The sequence below is a fragment of the Prunus dulcis genome, chromosome 7 (assembly GCF_902201215.1).
Source record: "Prunus dulcis chromosome 7, ALMONDv2, whole genome shotgun sequence".
NCBI classification, from domain to species: domain Eukaryota; kingdom Viridiplantae; phylum Streptophyta; class Magnoliopsida; order Rosales; family Rosaceae; genus Prunus; species Prunus dulcis.
Genome location: NC_047656.1, coordinates 1,457,719 through 1,474,964, shown reverse-complemented (window position 1 = coordinate 1,474,964; position 17,246 = coordinate 1,457,719). Strand labels below are relative to the sequence as shown.

Below are 17,246 nucleotides of genomic sequence, written 5' to 3'. Positions count from 1 at the left end.
ATCCTTTTGCAGGAACTTGATCTTCCGAAGACATAATATCACTAAGTTGGGCGAACCACGTGTCAAACCACTTTTTCGCATCAACAAACATGGAAAAGAAAAAAAGTTTGGATCAATTTAAGTTATGAACGTAATTAGAAACAAGCATGTTGCAAAACTTTGGATTCGAACCAAAAAAAAAAAAAAAAAAATTTATAGTGCTCAAGCATTGATCTTTTAACAGCTTCTGGATCCAGCAGCGGCCTACTTCTTCTCTCACTCTTTCGGAGATATCTATAATCTAACAGAAGCAAAGCAATAATAAAGGTCGGATTATTGTGATTGAATTATTTATAGGGGAAGGGAGAGTATGAGCCAGTTACGGAAACTAAATTCAAATCCTAATTAATTTCTCTTTAACGGTAGGGTTTGATTTCGCCTATTTTGGTTTGATATTTGGCAGGTTCTGGTGGTGTGTTTTTACATTAATATCCTGGAGCTGTGTCGTGGTGGGTTGTTTTTTTTGCGAATTTTGGTGAAGCAACACAGTTTAGGGCCTGTGACACCTCTGGGTTACTAGACGATGGAACGGCGCCGTTTTGCTTAGGGGACAAAATGTTTGGTTTGGTTTGGTTTCACTAGAGCTGGGCATTTCATCGGAAACTCCAGCGTAGCTCTCTCCATCTCCACAGCAGCTCCTTCCCATCCGTCTTCTCTCCATTCAGATTCTGAACAACCGTACGGAAAACCAAAAATCGCCAAATTCCAAAACCAAGAAAGTGCTGCCTAATCCTCATCCTCCTACTCCATCTCGGTAAGTTGTTTGTGTGTTGATTTTGGTTATGTGTAATTGATTCTGTTTGGTTGTTTATGCTTTTGTGTGGCTCTGGGTCGATGGATTAGCTTAATTAGAATGCCCAATGCGCTCTACCCTGTATGTTCATTCCTTCCCTTGATTTCTTTTTCCAAAATTGGTACTGAACCTTTGTTGAGAAATGGTAGCAAGGATATGAAAATTAGCTCTTTTAGTGGTATTTGGTTGATCTGCAGTTGCTAGTTGTGGACCAAACTTGGGTTGTTTCTTTGTTTCTGGCCTTCTTTACTGTGATGCTTGTTTAGTCACTCCTCTATAGCAAAAACATTTTATGTTCATTGCAATAGAAAATTAAGAATAATTGCTTAAATGGTTTCTGAATATATATATATATATATATATATATTGGTAAAGATAATTTAATTATTTCAAATTAACTATATAGAATGACTATTAGTATGTCATAGGGTTGGATCACAAGGTCATGCCTAGGTGGGGGTCACCGGGTCAAGTTCGATGGTCATCAAGTTGAGTCCAATGGTCACTAGGTTGAGTCCAATGGTCACTAGGTTAGATCAGAAGGTCACAAGGTCAGACGAAGAAGTTACTTGTCTGAGCTTGTGGTTAAGAAGGCCGGTTTGATTGTTAGAACATAGAAGGGCAGGATCAAGGGTCAACGAGGAAACAAAAACAAATAGAGTTACCAGTCTTACTTAATTTTCTGTTTTAAAAACCTGAAAAAAAATAATAATGAGTCATGGCTAGTTTCCTTGGAAATTCAGGGAGGGCTGCTCTCTGCCGCAGAGAGGGTTTAATCTGGTCTACCTCCTTTAATGGAGGGCTGCTCTCTGGCGGGAGTAGCTGTTATGCAGCTCCCACATGAGTTTTTCTGTACCTTCATAGATGATTTGAGTTTCCTTGTTGATGTGCTTTAATAAACAGAGCTATTTTTCCTATCGTGTATATAATATGATTTTCCTTCTATTCCTGAAAGAGGAAGAGCTTTGAAATTTGTAGACAATTCTTTTTTTTGTCATTATGCAAAATAACTATAAACTCATAAATTGATTCACATTATGTTTGTCATGCGATCATGTTTTCCTAGTATTATTATGCTTAATGAAATTTAAGCTGTTATCTTTTCATGAGATATGATCGCTATAGGTGATAGATTGCAACTGATTCATCTGTTATCACAGTTGATTTTTTCCAATTATAGTTCCAGTCAAGGTTCTTCATTACCACTGGCCCGGAACACCACCACAGAAGGAGGTAGAACGATCGAAAACAGGCGAAGTCGCCCCACCGTTGCCGCCGGTGTCGAGTTTGTTTCCGGCCAATTTCGGTCACCTCTGTCCGCGATCTATCTTGCAAAAGGTAGATCTCGTCCTCCTCTATCGTTCCCTTAGAAGACCCGACCCAGGCAAGGTGATTTAATTCATAACTTAGGCCTTTAATTGTTGATTAGTATAGTTTTAGTCTATTCCATATCCAGTTCAAAATTTTCATCCCACTGTTTAAAGTTTTATGCTTCGTTTGACCGTGTGGTAGTCCGAGCTTTATCACATTTTGCTTTCTTGAGTCTCTAAGTAGTTTAGAAAACATGCTAGCAAGGAGAAATCTGGTAATTGTTGTTCTGTTTCCATTCTTTTGATTGTAGCAGATTATCCAATCAATGATGCTCATCAGAGTTGTAGGTGCTCTTTCTTTTATGCTTTTTCCCCTTGTATATATATCTTGATTGGCTCACTCCCAATCCAGTTTTTGATTAAAATGAATGCCTGTTTCCACTGAGGAAGTTAGTTGGATTGATTTGGATTTGGAGATCTTAACAAGAGGATTTGCATTTGCCCAAGAATTTGAATTGCTAAATTAAATTAGGAATTTTACATGTAAAACCTCTCTCTCTCTCTCTCTCTCACCACCACTGATTGTGTTTTGTTGCAAATTGTAACAGTTGTGTGTATTGAATACCTGGATACATAATCATGGAAGAATTGTCAAAAGGATTCTTGGATTGCAATGGCAGCTTCTGCAAAGACTCTAACTGCTGAAAGCCATACTTTAAATGGAGACTGGACAGTTGTTTCATCTCGTCGTGGAAGACAAAGAAGAAATCCTCCAAAAATTACAATTCGAGTACAGAAGCAACCATCGCATTGGGCTCCAACTGATCTCGAAATCAATTTTGCCCGAGAATCAAAATTGATGCAGAAGATGCAGATCTCTATGAAGAAATTGGAGATGTCTCAATTCTTTCTTAATTTACTGGATGAAATGCAAGCTCCAGAAATGATGAATTACTTCCATAGGGTTTTGAGCTCGGAGTTGAAGATGAAGATGATTATATATGGCATAGGCAGCATTGAATCATATGAATCCCCTCGGTTGCAGTTGAGCCTTGCCATCTTGCTGAAGAGAAAGTTCAATTGGATTGGAGATATAGAGGTCTTTGATCCCATTCTTTCTGCCACAGAATCACGGGTTTTGGAAGCTCTCGAATCTTCTGTGTTATCGATAAATGAACAAGGTCGGCGTCAGGCTGAGAAACCTACAATGTTCTTCATGCCACATTGCGAGGCAGAGCTATATGATAATCTTCTACAAGCGAATTGGGAAGCACGGCTTTTGAATTGTACAGTATTGTTTGGGAATAGCTTTGAGACATATGAGCAGCATCTATCAGAGTATAAGAATTCAGCTATTGTTGATTCGACAAGGCATATCTTGGCTGTTCGAAAATTCACAGATGAGTTTAGGATTAAGACAATTTCAGATACTTATTTCAGTGCCTTTCATGATTCGAGTTGGCATTTTTTCAAGCCTGTCCTTGAGACAGAGCTGCAGTTGAGCAATTTGTAATTGTGAGTTGTTGAGAAATTTCGTGATGATTGAAACGTATTATCATTTTTAGTACCCCATGCCCTATTGCAAAAGTTTCAAGTGTTGGTATTATCAGTGCCTTTCAGAAATTTCCTGATGTTTCAAGTGTTGGTATTATTGATTCCTATTAACCAAAAGCCATAGGATCAAAACCCACAGAAAGCCAAGAATGTTACAACAATGAAAAACAAGCTAGAAGAAAAACAAGACAGAGCATTTGAACAAAAAAAATATACAGAGACAGACCCAATACTAATGTCTCTAATTAAGGCCAAACTGAGTCGACAGAAACCCTAGACTCTAGCTGTTGCAGAAGATCTTCCACAGCTACCATCACCTCATTTTCTTGTGCTTGGCCATTGCATTTGTAGTTGCTTCCATTTCTGGTCAGTGGGTTTATGGCGGTAGAAGAATTAGAACAAGAAGAAGGAGGAAGTGTTGCCCACCACAAATTACTTGGATCTGTGTTATGGGGCCGACCTCCAAGTACAGACAAGAGAAGAACAAGAGAAGCCATAGAAATTTTGATGGAATTGAGAGAGAAAGAAGAAGGCAAGGCAATTGATGCAGTTGAAGTTGAAGTTGAAGATAGCGAGATGACTTGTTTTGGGTTTTATATAAACTAGTATGCCGGGGTGGCGGGGGGCGCATGAGAAGAAGGTGAAGCAAAAATGGGATAACACAGAACATTCGAGAGCTTCCAAAACCCGTGATTCTGTGGCAGAAAGAATGGGATCAAAGACCTCTATATCTCCAATCCAATTGAACTTTCACTTTTGCTGAAATTTTATTGTCTCTGTTTTGCTGAAGTTCTCTCTCGCCCCTGTCTCTTCGCTGCCTCTGTTTCTCTTCACTCTCCAGGCTCCGAATCCGTGGTCCTTCACTCAGCTCCGACTGTCTCTTCTCTCTTCCTCTCCCAGCGACAGGTACTGTTCATCGGCATTTTCTTACAGTTTAAGGGTTTCTCTGAAGTTGGTTTAGGGTTTATGCATTTCTCTGAAATTGGCTAAGGGGTTTGTTCGAAATTGGTTGAAGGTTTAGGGGTTTCGCTGAAATTAGTTTAGGGTTTTGTTCGAAATTGCTTGAAGGTTTAGGGGTTTCTCTGAAATTGGTTTAGGGGTTTTTCTGAAATTGGTTTAGGGGTTTCATCGAAATTGTTTTAGGGGTTTGTCTGAAATGATCTGAGTATGATGATTCCTTGTTTGAAACAGTGAATGGGTTTGTTCTTTGTGGACTGATGCTTGCACTGCGATTGTGTTGCTGTTGCTGTTGCTATTGCTGTCGTATTGTGTTTTTTTGCTAGTGTATTGCTAATGTAGTGATGTTGTGTTGGCATTTTAGTGCAGTTGTATTTTTAGTTTTAGTATGGTTTTATTATGGTTTTTGTAGCAGTTATTGAATGGTATTTGGTGGCTTAGTATGAGTCTTTATGAGCATTGCATTTAACCTTCTTAGAAGTCTAATTGGTATCTATTTTGTTTGTTGAAGATGATATCTAAAGTGTAAGACAATTAACCTTTGTATGGTGATTTCTTCTCTGTGGATCATTACCAAAAAATACTCGCTGATTATAGTTTACGTAGAAAATGTGGCCATGAAAAGAATTTGTGGCTAAAACTCCATGATGGAAGCAACCATTTTGAAATATCTTAAGCAAACTGTTGGTGGCTTGCTAAATTCCTTAATTTTTTTCTCTTTATCTTCCAGCGAGGTAGCGACCCTTCACATTACACTCAATTGTGCAAAGGATTTGCATGGTTGTCTGATGGAATCGAAGAATAATTTACATAGAAAGAATTTCCTTTGTTATCGTTCGTAGTTTTTCATATATGAAAGAAACTTCTAGATTGATAAAATATCTCAAGACAGAGTTTGACAAAATCAAGTATTGTATAAATATTTGAACTTGTAAACTCCCAACCATATCATACTTTTTGTTTGAGAATAATGCTTGTTAATTCGACATATTTTTGTATAACTTTGTTTACTAAGTTTAGGGCTTGCATATTGGATATGGATGAGTTTTGTTTAGAACCATATGTGGTGTAATATGAGTTGTTTAAAAGTTTGCTGTTTTGTGCTTGATCATTGTGTGCTTAAAAGAAAACGGGAAATGAGTGAAGATGGGAACCTACCACCAGCAGCTGTGGTTTAGAGAAATGGGGACATTGATTTTGCTATAAGCTAACTGTTTAAGCTTTTGCTTTTGTTGTTTGTGTATGGATACTTAGAGAAGTTTGTTTCTGAGGAGAACTTATAATTTTGTAATTGTACATGTCTTACAAACATTTTATACCGTTTTGATGGTTTATTTATGAATTTATCTTTGGTTTTTTGTTAAGAAAAAACTGAAGGGATGGTGCCAATTTCTTTCATTTTCTTACATTTGAAAGGAGGGCCATAGTAGAGTCAGTATTGTGGTTGCCACTAATTCATAGGATGTTCCATTACATTATACCTTGAAGTGAATAAATTGTTTCCCGATATCTTGTTGTTTTTTTAAACTCTTTCTAGTCAGATAGATTTATATTGTTACTCCTGAATTGTTGTCAATTAGGCTTGTGCTACCGCACATTCCCATTCTAGCTAAAGCTGTCTCATGATTAGATGGTGTGATTATATGGTGTGTTGAGATGTGTGTTTAGATATTATATTATGCAGGAGTGGTAGAGTACTGGGTGTGTTGAAACTTGGCTTTGAGCCATTAAATGAGGAGGTCAGTTGTAAATAGCTGGGGTTTTGTTTATGATATGTATTTTTTTCAATTTGTTTCACTTCATATCCTATAATAGGCTGTTCATAAGTGGTGATTGTTTATTGCTTGTTATTGTGTAGATTGCAACCGACTGAAATTCTGTTTATAATATTGGCATGCAGGGAAATATGGTTGGTGAAATGAAGTTGATGATTGCGGAGGAACAAAAATTCAAAGGGAAAGCATTGTCGTTATCCCATACGAAGACGGCAATCACTACGATCAAGGAGAAATTCACTGAACAACAGCTGCAAATGTTTGAACAGAGTTGTTTTGGTCATCTCCTAGGGATTGAGGACCTCAAGTGGACTTCTCCGATTGTCCACGGTTTGCTGCTCAGGAAAGCTGATCCCAAGACAGTTTCCCAACTGAACGGGATCAAATTCATTGTTGGCAAGAAGGTCATCCAATTCACGGCGCAGCAATTTTGCATCGTGACGGGGCTAAGGTTTGGAAACCTTCCCTTTATTCCGATTCCCACGAATGAGAACTGCTCATTGAAACGGAAGTACTTTGCCAACGATAAAGCTGTGAACCTGTTGGAATTAGAAAAGGCCTTCCTCGATTGCGATGATGTGGACGATGTATTCAAGCTTGGATTCTTATACTTTGCTGTCTTTGTGCTGTTGGGCAGCGAAAAACATGTCCACATTGACATGCGATATTTGAAGTTGGCGGAAGACCTTGAAGAGTTTGGGAAGTATCCATGGGGTGCTGTGTCTTATGCGAAGACAAATGCGTCACTGCTGAGGGCACTTTGTGCAGATTACCAGCGAGTGAAAGTGCCTACAAAAACTGCCAAAACAAAAAAATCTGGAAAGAAACCAACAACAACGGCAACCGGTAGACCAAGAGAGTACCACCTCAAAGGTTTTCCGTATGCACTTCAGGTGAGCAAATGTGCATTGATGTTGAAGTTAAATTGCATTTGTTTACAATGACTTGGGCGTATGAGGTGTTTCCTGAAACCAGATTTGGGCGTATGAGGTGTTTCCAGCGTTGGCTGCACTACATTTGGTGGTGCACGAAGAAAATGCGCACATCCCTCGTTTACTACATTGGAGGAGCAATAGTTCGCCGCTTTTTTATGAGCTAATGAGCCAAGTATTCGAGAACCGTGAGGTTAGTTCAGTTTTTAATGATAATGTTAGGGATATGAAAATATAATATAATTACTTTACTGATATGTATATTGTATGTGTAAATTGCAGGTTGATGTGCAGCTTCTCCGGCCATCTGTGATGGACAAGCAGCAGCCGTATTGGACTTGGGGTGACAGTGCTGACGACAATGAAGAACTTGTTGACTTGTTGGGCGATGACGCTGAACAACAAACCGGCACTTCTGCCTCTGTAGAAGAAAAAGAGAAGGACATTGACGATACTGCAAACCTTCCGTCGTCTTCTAAGGCAAGCATTACAGTTTTTCGAAGATATACGTCATTTTACAATAGGAAAATAACTGCTGTATAGTTGCAATATTTTGTGGCCTGCATAGTAACACATGCATTATAACTTAGTGCAGGGTACAGTAGCGTCCAGAGAGTTACACACTTTGAAGCGTGACTTTCAAAGGACAAAGGATGAATTGGCCAAAGTTTCCCTATCAAATCGAGCACTTTGCGACAGAGTGCATCGGTTGGAAGACAAGGTACGGAAGGAGTCAATGAAAGCTGAAAAAGAGTTCGAAAAAAATACAAAGTGTGTGGAGGATTTCCGCAACACCCTGGCTTCAATGGAGCATTATTTTAAGTTGGAGATAGAGCAGCTGAAAAAAAAAAATGGTGGGGTGAATGAAGCTGCGGAAGGACATGAGGACCTCGGTAGTCCTCATATGAATGAAGGAGGCAACAATGACTTGTCGCCATTACATGCCTATGTAAGTCCGCCGACAGAACCTGCAGTAATGGAAACACAAGTCCCGGTGATGGAGCCGAACCTTCCGCAGCCATGGTAGTTGAAGAGGCAAAAATGGCCGCTTCAGTTCCTCACTCAGAAGTGCATGAAGTAGCTGACCCGGCAAAATCCGATGAGCTGCCTACCCCGGAAGATGTTGCTGGGTGTGACGAAATCTGCCAAAGAGTCATGAAGCTGTTAGAAGATTGGAAAATCACTAAAAGTATGCCATCGGGAGGTTTGATGAATCCTCCAAGTCTACCCACAGTTACTATGGCTGGTGATGAAGAAGGTAGTTCAAGTGTTGAAAAAAAAAGAAGTGGAAGGTAAAGGGTGCAGACAGAAGCGCCCGACGCAGACATTGTTGAGCCCATTTACAGATCCTTTGAGGAAGAAGAGGACGATGACTGTGCCGGCTGCGACTGCAACCCCGCCATGTTTTGATCCATCCAAATCCTTGCCCATTGAAGATGTGAAGGCAGTACTACAGTTTTGCAGTGCCTGGAAAAGCGATATCAGGTTACGATTCTTGACCTTTCAATTCCAATATTCATCCTATTCTACTATGTAGTCATACACTAATGAGATAATGCAGAGTTTGCTTTAATATACATGTGTATTTTTTTCATCAACAAAGTCATATTTATGACATGACTACACAAGTAACCGTTGCAAGTTTGCCTTTTGTAGTGCGGAGGTGCAGCTGGAATCATTTTCAGTGGGCGCTGATTTTTTTCTACAGACTTGTCGATGAAACCGAATGGATGAGCTCAAGGGTAACGATACACAAAGCTGTACTTTATTACGATAATTAAATTGTTTTCTCACCTTTTTTAAGTGTTGAGTTGTATGAAATTGTGCTAATATTATATGTGTCAACTTTCAGCACCTGGACATGGCAACCTTTCTTATCCGCAAAAGGCAACTATCTCATCCGTTGGTTTTGGGAACGGACTGGACAACGGCAGATTGTTGCTTGCAGGTAAACATGTAACCATTGTGCAGCAATTTGTGCTTCATTTGCTGTCGGTTGTGCTTTTCTAATATGCCTTCATTTAAATTTGTGCAGCAATTTCTAGAGCCGTTCAAACAGACGGGCAGGAGACGTGGATCGAAGAAGGGTGCTGGTTCAAACCCCGATGACCTTCCAGCCAGCAAGGCGAAGAATTTACATCACTTTGTGCGTGGTACATGGCAACACGGGAATGCCCAAGCTTGGACAAAAGTCCGGAAGGTGTATTTTCCATATAATCTGAAAGGGTCTCATTGGGTTGCAATCGAACTTGATTTCGTAAGACATACTGCAACCGTGTATGACTCCTATATTGATTATACGAAACGTTCAAAGCTGGTTACGCTTCTGAACCCTATTAGCGATACGCTGGCACGAGTGCTGTTCGATATGCATTTTTATGATGATTCTGAGGTTGAAGAGGTGAAGCAAAAGGGGCTGACGATGTCGATGTATATGCCATTCTCAGTGTGCAGCATTGCAGATGTGCCACAACAACGAGATGGGTAACGTTTGTGAATTTTGTGCTGTTTATCCAAATTTGACATAACTGCAGTTCTAATTTCCCAACTAATTGGCCTCACAGTGCATCTTGCGGAATCTTGACCGTCAAATTCATCGAGCATCTCAGTGCTGGGATGTCGGTAGATAAAGTTGACCCTTTGAAGATCAAATATTACCGACTCAAGCTTGCAATTGAGGGTTTAAGGGGGGAGGCATATTTTTGAGGTAAATTTCTTCATGTCCGTTAATTCACCTCACGCTGTAAGTTTCTTTTCGGCTGTCTATGCCAACACAAATACAAAAACTGATTTGGTACTATGAACTGATTTGGCAGTATGATATTTGGCAATATGAACAATGAACTGATTTGGTGGCAGTTACAAATGAACATAGTCTTCATTCTGGACCTGCCCTTCATAAATGCCTTCATCTGCACTGAACCCAATTGTTATTGCAGGTCGGTCTCAACCAAGGGTTGATTGCAATATTCCAACCAAGATGACCATCCTCTGTTATTTGATGTAGGTTTTTTGTATGACATGGCTTTGCTTTTATTCGTTTGGTTGTTCCAAGTTTTATGTTCTGGTTTATCTCACAGTAACTGCCGAGTCGTTTTTCATTTCATGTATTTGTCCGTGGTATTTTGTTCCCCAATATTCTGATTATGGTCAATATGTAAACATTACTGTGGAGCTTATTGCATGTTTTCTTTATTTTGTGGCCATGACTTATGTTCTTGCAAACCCTTTTTCTTCAACTTCTCTTGTTTCTGTCATCTGAAGTCTTTCCAGTCATTCAACACAAAATTTATCGCCTAATACTGTGGACTAGCAGAACAAGTCTTACGAGGCCATACATAAATAGCCACAAGTTGTCATACATGTATATCAAAAGTGTGAAGTTGAAACCTACAGACGACCAGGGAAGAAGGAAGCTCTGTCCCATACAGGTGATTGATGGAGTAAACATGTTTATGCCACCATACCAAATTGACTGCCCCTTGAATTGCACTTGACGCTACCACAATTGTAGGGGTGGACCTTGGCCAGGGTCTGCGGGAATGGATATTCAAAAGTACATAAAGGTTGAGAAGGTTACTGGTGGCCAGTTGGAAGATTCAGTTGTTCGCAAAGGAGTAATGATTAACAAAGATGTTATTGCACCTGGAAAAATGAGAAGAAAGATTTTCAACCAACGCATCATTCTTCTTGATTGGCCTCTCGAATTTAAGAAAGGCGAGAACCAAACAAATGCTGAGTTGCTTAAAGAAGAAGAATGGGGAGTCCTGCTACAATTGGAAGAAGAATACATCGAGAGGCTATGTGTGCAAATATTGAAGTTTAAACCAGATGTGGTTATCACAGAAAAGGGGCTTAGTGACTTGGCATGCCATTATTTTAGCAAGGCCGGCGTCAGTGGAATGAGGAGGTTGCGGAAAACAGATAATAACCGAATTGCCAAGGCTTGTGGGGCTGTAATTGTTAACAGACCAGATGAATTGAAACAGTCTGATGTTGGTACAGGCGCTGGGATATTTGAGGTTAAGAAAATTGGTGATGAGTTTTTTGCATTCATTGTTGATTGCAAAGAGCCTAAAGCATGTACTGTACTCTTGAGAGGTCCTAGTAAGGATCTGTGAAATGAAGTGGAAAGGAATTTGCAGGTATAATGGTTTTACTTCTTTGTCCCCATTCCGTAGAATAAATATATTATGCAGAAATGTCTTATTTACTCCCTTATATCTGGTCATAGGATGCCATGTCTGTAGCAAGAAACATCCTGAAGAATCCGACACTTGGTCCTGCTGGTGGTGCTACACAGTTAACTGTATCTGCTACATTGAAGCAAAAGAGTTCATCTGTGGAAGGTATACAAAAGGTAAAAGCTCCTTTCCTCATCCAAAAGTTTGGTATTTCTTGTGTAAAACTCGTCCAAGAATAACTCCTTGTGGAAGTAGAAATCTAAATTATGTGAATAAACTGGCTGTCACTTCAATTCACATGCTCGTTGACATACTTTAGATTAAGAATGTTTTGTGGTTTCACTTTACATGCATTTTATTGGAGTTTTATGGGTACACGTGTTTTTATGGTAAACCAGTGGCCGTATGAAGCTGCTGCTATAGCTTTTGAGGCTATACCACGTACTTTGGCTCAGAATTGCGGGGTGAATGTGATTAGAACAATGAAGGCGCTGCAGGGAAAGGTTTGAATCTGTTTTGTATGGCTTTGTTCAGTTTTGTTATGATTTGTCATTTCTATATCCGTTCTGATGCATCATTATTATTTTGGTCAGAATATGATGCATCATTTAGATCCTAACCACAATTTTTTTTCCATAGCATGCAAATGGTGAAAAATCATGGATTGGCATTGATGGTAACACTGGTGTCATAACTGATGTGAAAGAGAAAAAGATAGGTGGATATCTTTTTGGCTTACTATTGTTGCTCTCTTTTATTTCCTTTGCTATCTCAATATTCAAATTTGTTGGGTGATTTATATTTGCTGAAAGCTCTGAAATAGGACTTTTAATGTAGTATTGTTCTCAAATGTATCCATTATATGTCCCTTTATTGATATGGCATAAGTGTCAATCTTCTGGTTTATATTGTCGATTTGCTTCAGTAGTAGTTATAGTTTAGAGCTTCTCCCAATATATTTCGACAACACTCATGTGAGGGGAAGTGCTGTTGTCGTGGTTATTACTAAATTTCCCAATAAATTTATTTTGTTGGTAAGGCTGTTCATTTTTATGAATTATGATGTCAGATATGGGATGCCTACAACGTGAAGGCCCAGAGTTTTAAAACGGCCATAGAAGCTGCTTGCCTACTTCTCAGAATCGATGACATTGTGTGTGGGATGAAGAAGAAGCAGCCTCCTGGTGCCAAACCTCCTTCCAAGCCTCAAGTTGAGACAGAAGGCGATGCAGATAATGAGCAAATAATTCAGGAGTGCTTATCGAGAGCACGTGGTTATCTCAGTTTGAATGAAGTTTTGCTTTAAAGAAGAAAAAAAGGAGCATTATAAGTTTGATGAGGATATTTTTTAGGTTTGTAATGTCACCTTAACTTGGTAGTGTGTGTTTTGTCCCTCTTCTTATTGGAGAATGCTAATGTTAGTTTCACATGTCATCTGTGTATCGAACACAATTTCTTTGTTCAACTTCGTGGATTGGAACAGTGGAGCTTATTTCTACCATTCTTCTGAATGATTGTTACAAGTCCAAACTTAGTTATTGACACAAATATGTACTTTTCTAAAAGTAAGAAAACAAAAAGTTTTTCATGGCCACGCATCAATTTTAATAAGCCAGTGTGGCACCTAAAACACACAACGTACGACACTGTACACAAACTTGTGGAGGAAAGGATTCATATTGAGCATCTATTTTATCCACTTAGGGAGAGTAAGAATTGATCTTGTCACTCCCATATTCAGCCAATATGCCACGTATTGATTCAAAGCAGACCTTAAAAATGAAACGAAAGCAGATAAAAAACCCTAGACACGGCCAGGTGATGCAACTGAAATTGGCAAATAGCAAAGATGACATAAAGTCTGGGACTTCACAAGCGAGGCTGAACGAGGATGAAGCTGTGAGGGTTGCATACAAGCATGGGACGCCTCTTGAAGGCAGCAAAAGTGGTGATTCTGAGCCTGTGGACTTATTTTCCAGTCCTCATCATATTCCAAAGTAGGGCAATATTCCCACAATACGAAGGCAATACGAAGGCAATAGGAAGGCAATAGGAAGGCAATAGGAAGGCAATATGAACACAATAAATATACAATACGAAGGCAATAGTAGGGCAATAAGGCCACAATAAGGACGCAATACGAAGGCAATACTATAGCAATATAAGTACAATATAAAGGCAATATTTGGGCAATATACTTACAATACATACACATTACAGTAGTAAGGGAATACAAACACAATACAAATGCAATATTAAGTCAATGTACATACAATACATACACATTACAGACAACAGTTCACACATGGGAAACAAATCGCCTCCCAAAATGAACAATACTATCTATCCCGCGAAGGGAAAATGAAGGCAACAAAAGATCCATGTACTCGGGTGAGATGAACTGAAGCAGCATTCACCGTTACTACAGGTCCATCAAAAGATCCATGTCTTTGGCCTTTCTTCTCGCTGCATGCACGAGGCTATGATGAGCCATTCCATCAGAACCCATATTCAGTACCTGCCAGACACCAGCTACATCAATTTCACTCCAATTGTTGTCTGGTGAGATGACCGAAGCATAATCTCGGAACATTTTGAAGCCGTTGTTGAAACATTCAACCATTTCATGGTTATATTCTTCAGATTGTGTGAATGTTTCGAGGGCATTTTTCTTTGTGTCTTCAAATTTCAACTTCAAGGACTCTAACTCTTTGCTCCGACTTTTTGCTTTAAGAGCTTGCTTCACCTCTCCAGCGTATGCTTTGTTCAACTTGTTGGCCAAGTTTCCCATAACTTGGCCATGAATATCACACTTACTCTCCCACCAATCCGTTGCCTTTGACATATATTGGAGGTGGTGCTTGACGGCAGAGATTTTGTCAAGCGGATCATGAGTCTCAGCCTCCCTTCCAGATGAAGTGGGATCATGATTGGGAGTCCGAGGTGGAGATGGGAATGGCACATGCCAGGGCTGGTCCCCCGGGTAACTGACTTGCTCGTTAGGAGGGCGTACATCGGACATGTTGAAGTAGTCCTGGGGACAATTCACAGCTGTTGCCTGCAACAAAACAAATAGAGGTACATTCAGTCTCCAGTTGTAAACGACTATATGGTTAGGTTGAGTGGAGAATATTGCCTTTCAGTAAGACTAATTACCATTCCCGTTAAGACGGTGCCTCTGTTGCAGTTCTATATAGGAAGGTTGAGTTATATGTACGAACTTATATGAGGTAAATTGGGTTTTGTGTTGGTGCATTAAATTGATGGGATTCAAAACTACACCATTAACTCCTTGGCTGTAAGTTACAGCAGGACAACATGACATTAAGAACAATAAAATTGGCTTCCAAACGACAAAAAACGAAACCTTAATGGGAAATAGGAAATTGTGGATTGGAACCAAAAATAGGACTATGTAAGTAAGCATTTATTGCGATTTTCAGAACACAAAATTGGAAAATAGGAAAATAGCAAAACACGAAAATTGGAAATTTGGAAAAGTGACAACTTAAAACTTGGATATGGGAAATAAGGAAACTTGGAAAATTGGAAATTGAAGAAAAGAATTATTGGAAAAACGGAAATACGAAAAAATGGAAAGTTGGAAAGTTGGAAAATTGGAAAATTGGAAAATTGGAAAATTGGAAAAAGGAAATAAGGAAAAATTGGAAACAGGAAAGTAGGCAATAGGATCAAATGATAGTTGGAAAATTGGAAAATTGGAAAAAGGAAAAAAGGACACGTGGAAAATATGAAATTTGGGAATTGTAAATTGGAAAAGAAAGCAACTTGGAAAATTGGAAATTTCGAAATTGGCCAAAAGGAAACTTGGAAAATAGGAAAATAGGAAATAGGAAATAGGAAATAGGAAATAGGAAATAAAGGAAACTCTGAAAACATGAAAATTAGAAAATTAGAAAATTAGAAAATTCAGAAAAAAGGACACTTGGAAAGTAGGCAAATAAGCAAATTGGGAAATTGAAAATTGAAAATAGGAAAATAGGAAAATAGGAAAATAGGAAATAAGGCAACTTGGAAAATAGCAAAAGTGGAAATTGAACAAAAGGACAGTTACGAAAATGAAAAAATTGAAATAGGAAAAAAAAAGGAAACTTAGAAAATAGTCGAATTGGAAATAAAAAGGAAACCATTATTGGTCAATTCGAATGAGTTGGTGAATTTGGCAAATAGGCAACTCACTTATTTCAATGACATAATGGGAAAATGACCAAGTTGGGAACGTCCAACTTTTCCATATATCACAAAAAGGCATAAAGTCAACCTGGGTAATAACTCCCGCCCATACTATCCCGCCCAATACTATCCCGCCTAACACTCCCGCCAATCCCTCCCGCCAATTACTCCCCATAATCCCTCCCGCCAATAACTCTCTCACTTACTGGTTTGGTCATTAAAATTTGCAGGTATATTAATCAACCCAGCTGTTTGAAATGAAAACTTCCATCACATTAACTGCTGCTTACAGCCACTGCCTTCCCCACAGATTTAACTCACATCGCAATTAGTCCCCTGTTGTTCGAATTCAGTTGTACAGCAGCCAACAATAAATATCAAAGACCATGGCCCATAACCTGACACCAAACCCAACGATTTCAATTACTGAAGGAGGGGAGACTGAAACAGAAGCCAAGTCACCGAATTCACTCCCTGCAGACTTGGTCCATGGCATAGAGCAATGTCAACGCAATACCATGTTTTGGAAAAATCTTCATGCAGACATAGTTTCAAAAATTGTGGAGGGCCAAGCTAGATGGGGTGTCATAAAAAACCCCACAATTCGCTATCGTTATCATTCGCGCATGCATCTCCTACATATAAAGAGAATGAAAGAAAAATTGAACTTGCCCCTGCCACTGCAATTATGGTATTCAAGGAATCAGAAGCAATGGCCAAGTTGAAGCAAGAACAAGTGGAAAGGGGATTCGAACTATTTCGTAAATTTGCAATAATTGTGGATCCGGCAGGAACCTGGGCCAAGATCACTGTGGCCGGGGTCATGAATTTCATGGGTCGCGGTCACCGCACTTGAAGAGTATGCAACTTCGAATTTGTCAACAGCTGGGAAATGGAACTATGAGGTGCCGTATTTTTGTATTATGTAACGATAGGGTGGCCTGTGGTTGTATTATGTAAGTTTGGAAATAGGAATGTATGGAATGATGAAGCCTCATTTTGTAGGGAAATGGAACTATGAGGTGGCGTACTTTTGTATTATGTAACGATGGGGTGGCTTGTTGTTGTATTATGTAAGTTTGGAAATAGGATTTTATGGAATGATGAAGCCTCATTTTCTATTTCTGCGTATACAGTTTATCGGTCTCCAGTTCTGTGGCGATATAGCGGCAATATATATGCAATAAACATGCGGATAGTGGCAATATTATGTCAATATCAGGACAATAGAGTAGTGATAGAGTCACAATATGATCCTATTAGAGGTCGTACTGCATCAGAATATGGTTTAAATTATATGGTCCACAAATATACTAATAAATAAACAAAAAAGTAATTACAACCTGGAAAAAGGATGAATTAAACATTCCTTAAAAGATAGATGGCCTACAGTACAGACCTTGAAAATGAACTCTATATATATATAATGCATGCCTTGTAGCACCATCACATCCCCCCCTAAATGACACAAACATGACACCCCAAAACCTCATGCTCCTTCCTCTTTC

The 17,246-nt window shown here is 39.2% G+C and overlaps 1 protein-coding gene, 2 long non-coding RNA genes and 1 pseudogene across 5 annotated transcripts; all 4 read left to right on the top strand.

The window, feature by feature from the left end:
• Window positions 1–218: 218 nt before the first annotated feature.
• On the top strand, window positions 219–3,773 carry LOC117634731 (protein SENSITIVITY TO RED LIGHT REDUCED 1-like). Of its 3 annotated transcripts, XM_034368934.1 has the most exons (4): window positions 219–306; window positions 443–793; window positions 1,993–2,221; window positions 2,751–3,773. In XM_034368934.1, exon 4 carries the CDS (start codon window positions 2,816–2,818, stop codon window positions 3,653–3,655), a length of 840 nt encoding a protein of 279 aa, XP_034224825.1. In that variant the 5' UTR covers window positions 219–306; window positions 443–793; window positions 1,993–2,221; window positions 2,751–2,815; the 3' UTR covers window positions 3,656–3,773. The 3 variants fall into 3 exon arrangements, with proteins under 3 accessions (XP_034224825.1, XP_034224826.1, XP_034224824.1); XM_034368935.1 differs by having other exon boundaries at window positions 265–793; window positions 2,013–2,221; XM_034368933.1 differs by having other exon boundaries at window positions 265–793.
• Window positions 3,774–8,747: 4,974 nt separating this feature from the next.
• On the top strand, window positions 8,748–9,290 carry LOC117634239. Its single transcript, XR_004586754.1, has 3 exons — window positions 8,748–8,845; window positions 9,017–9,102; window positions 9,213–9,290. It is a non-coding gene; the product is annotated as an uncharacterized LOC117634239 (long non-coding RNA).
• A 645-nt stretch (window positions 9,291–9,935) lies between these two features.
• Window positions 9,936–10,566, top strand: LOC117634238. The gene is made up of 2 exons (XR_004586753.1): window positions 9,936–10,067; window positions 10,300–10,566. It is a non-coding gene; the product is annotated as an uncharacterized LOC117634238 (long non-coding RNA).
• A 280-nt stretch (window positions 10,567–10,846) lies between these two features.
• LOC117634010 lies at window positions 10,847–12,779 on the top strand (annotated as a pseudogene).
• Window positions 12,780–17,246: the final 4,467 nt, after the last annotated feature.

Bases quoted from the DNA above. Each gene is read 5' to 3' on its own strand.
- LOC117634731 (XM_034368934.1), top strand. From the start codon at position 2,816: ATGGCAGCTTCTGCAAAGACTCTAACTGCTGAAAGCCATACTTTAAAT.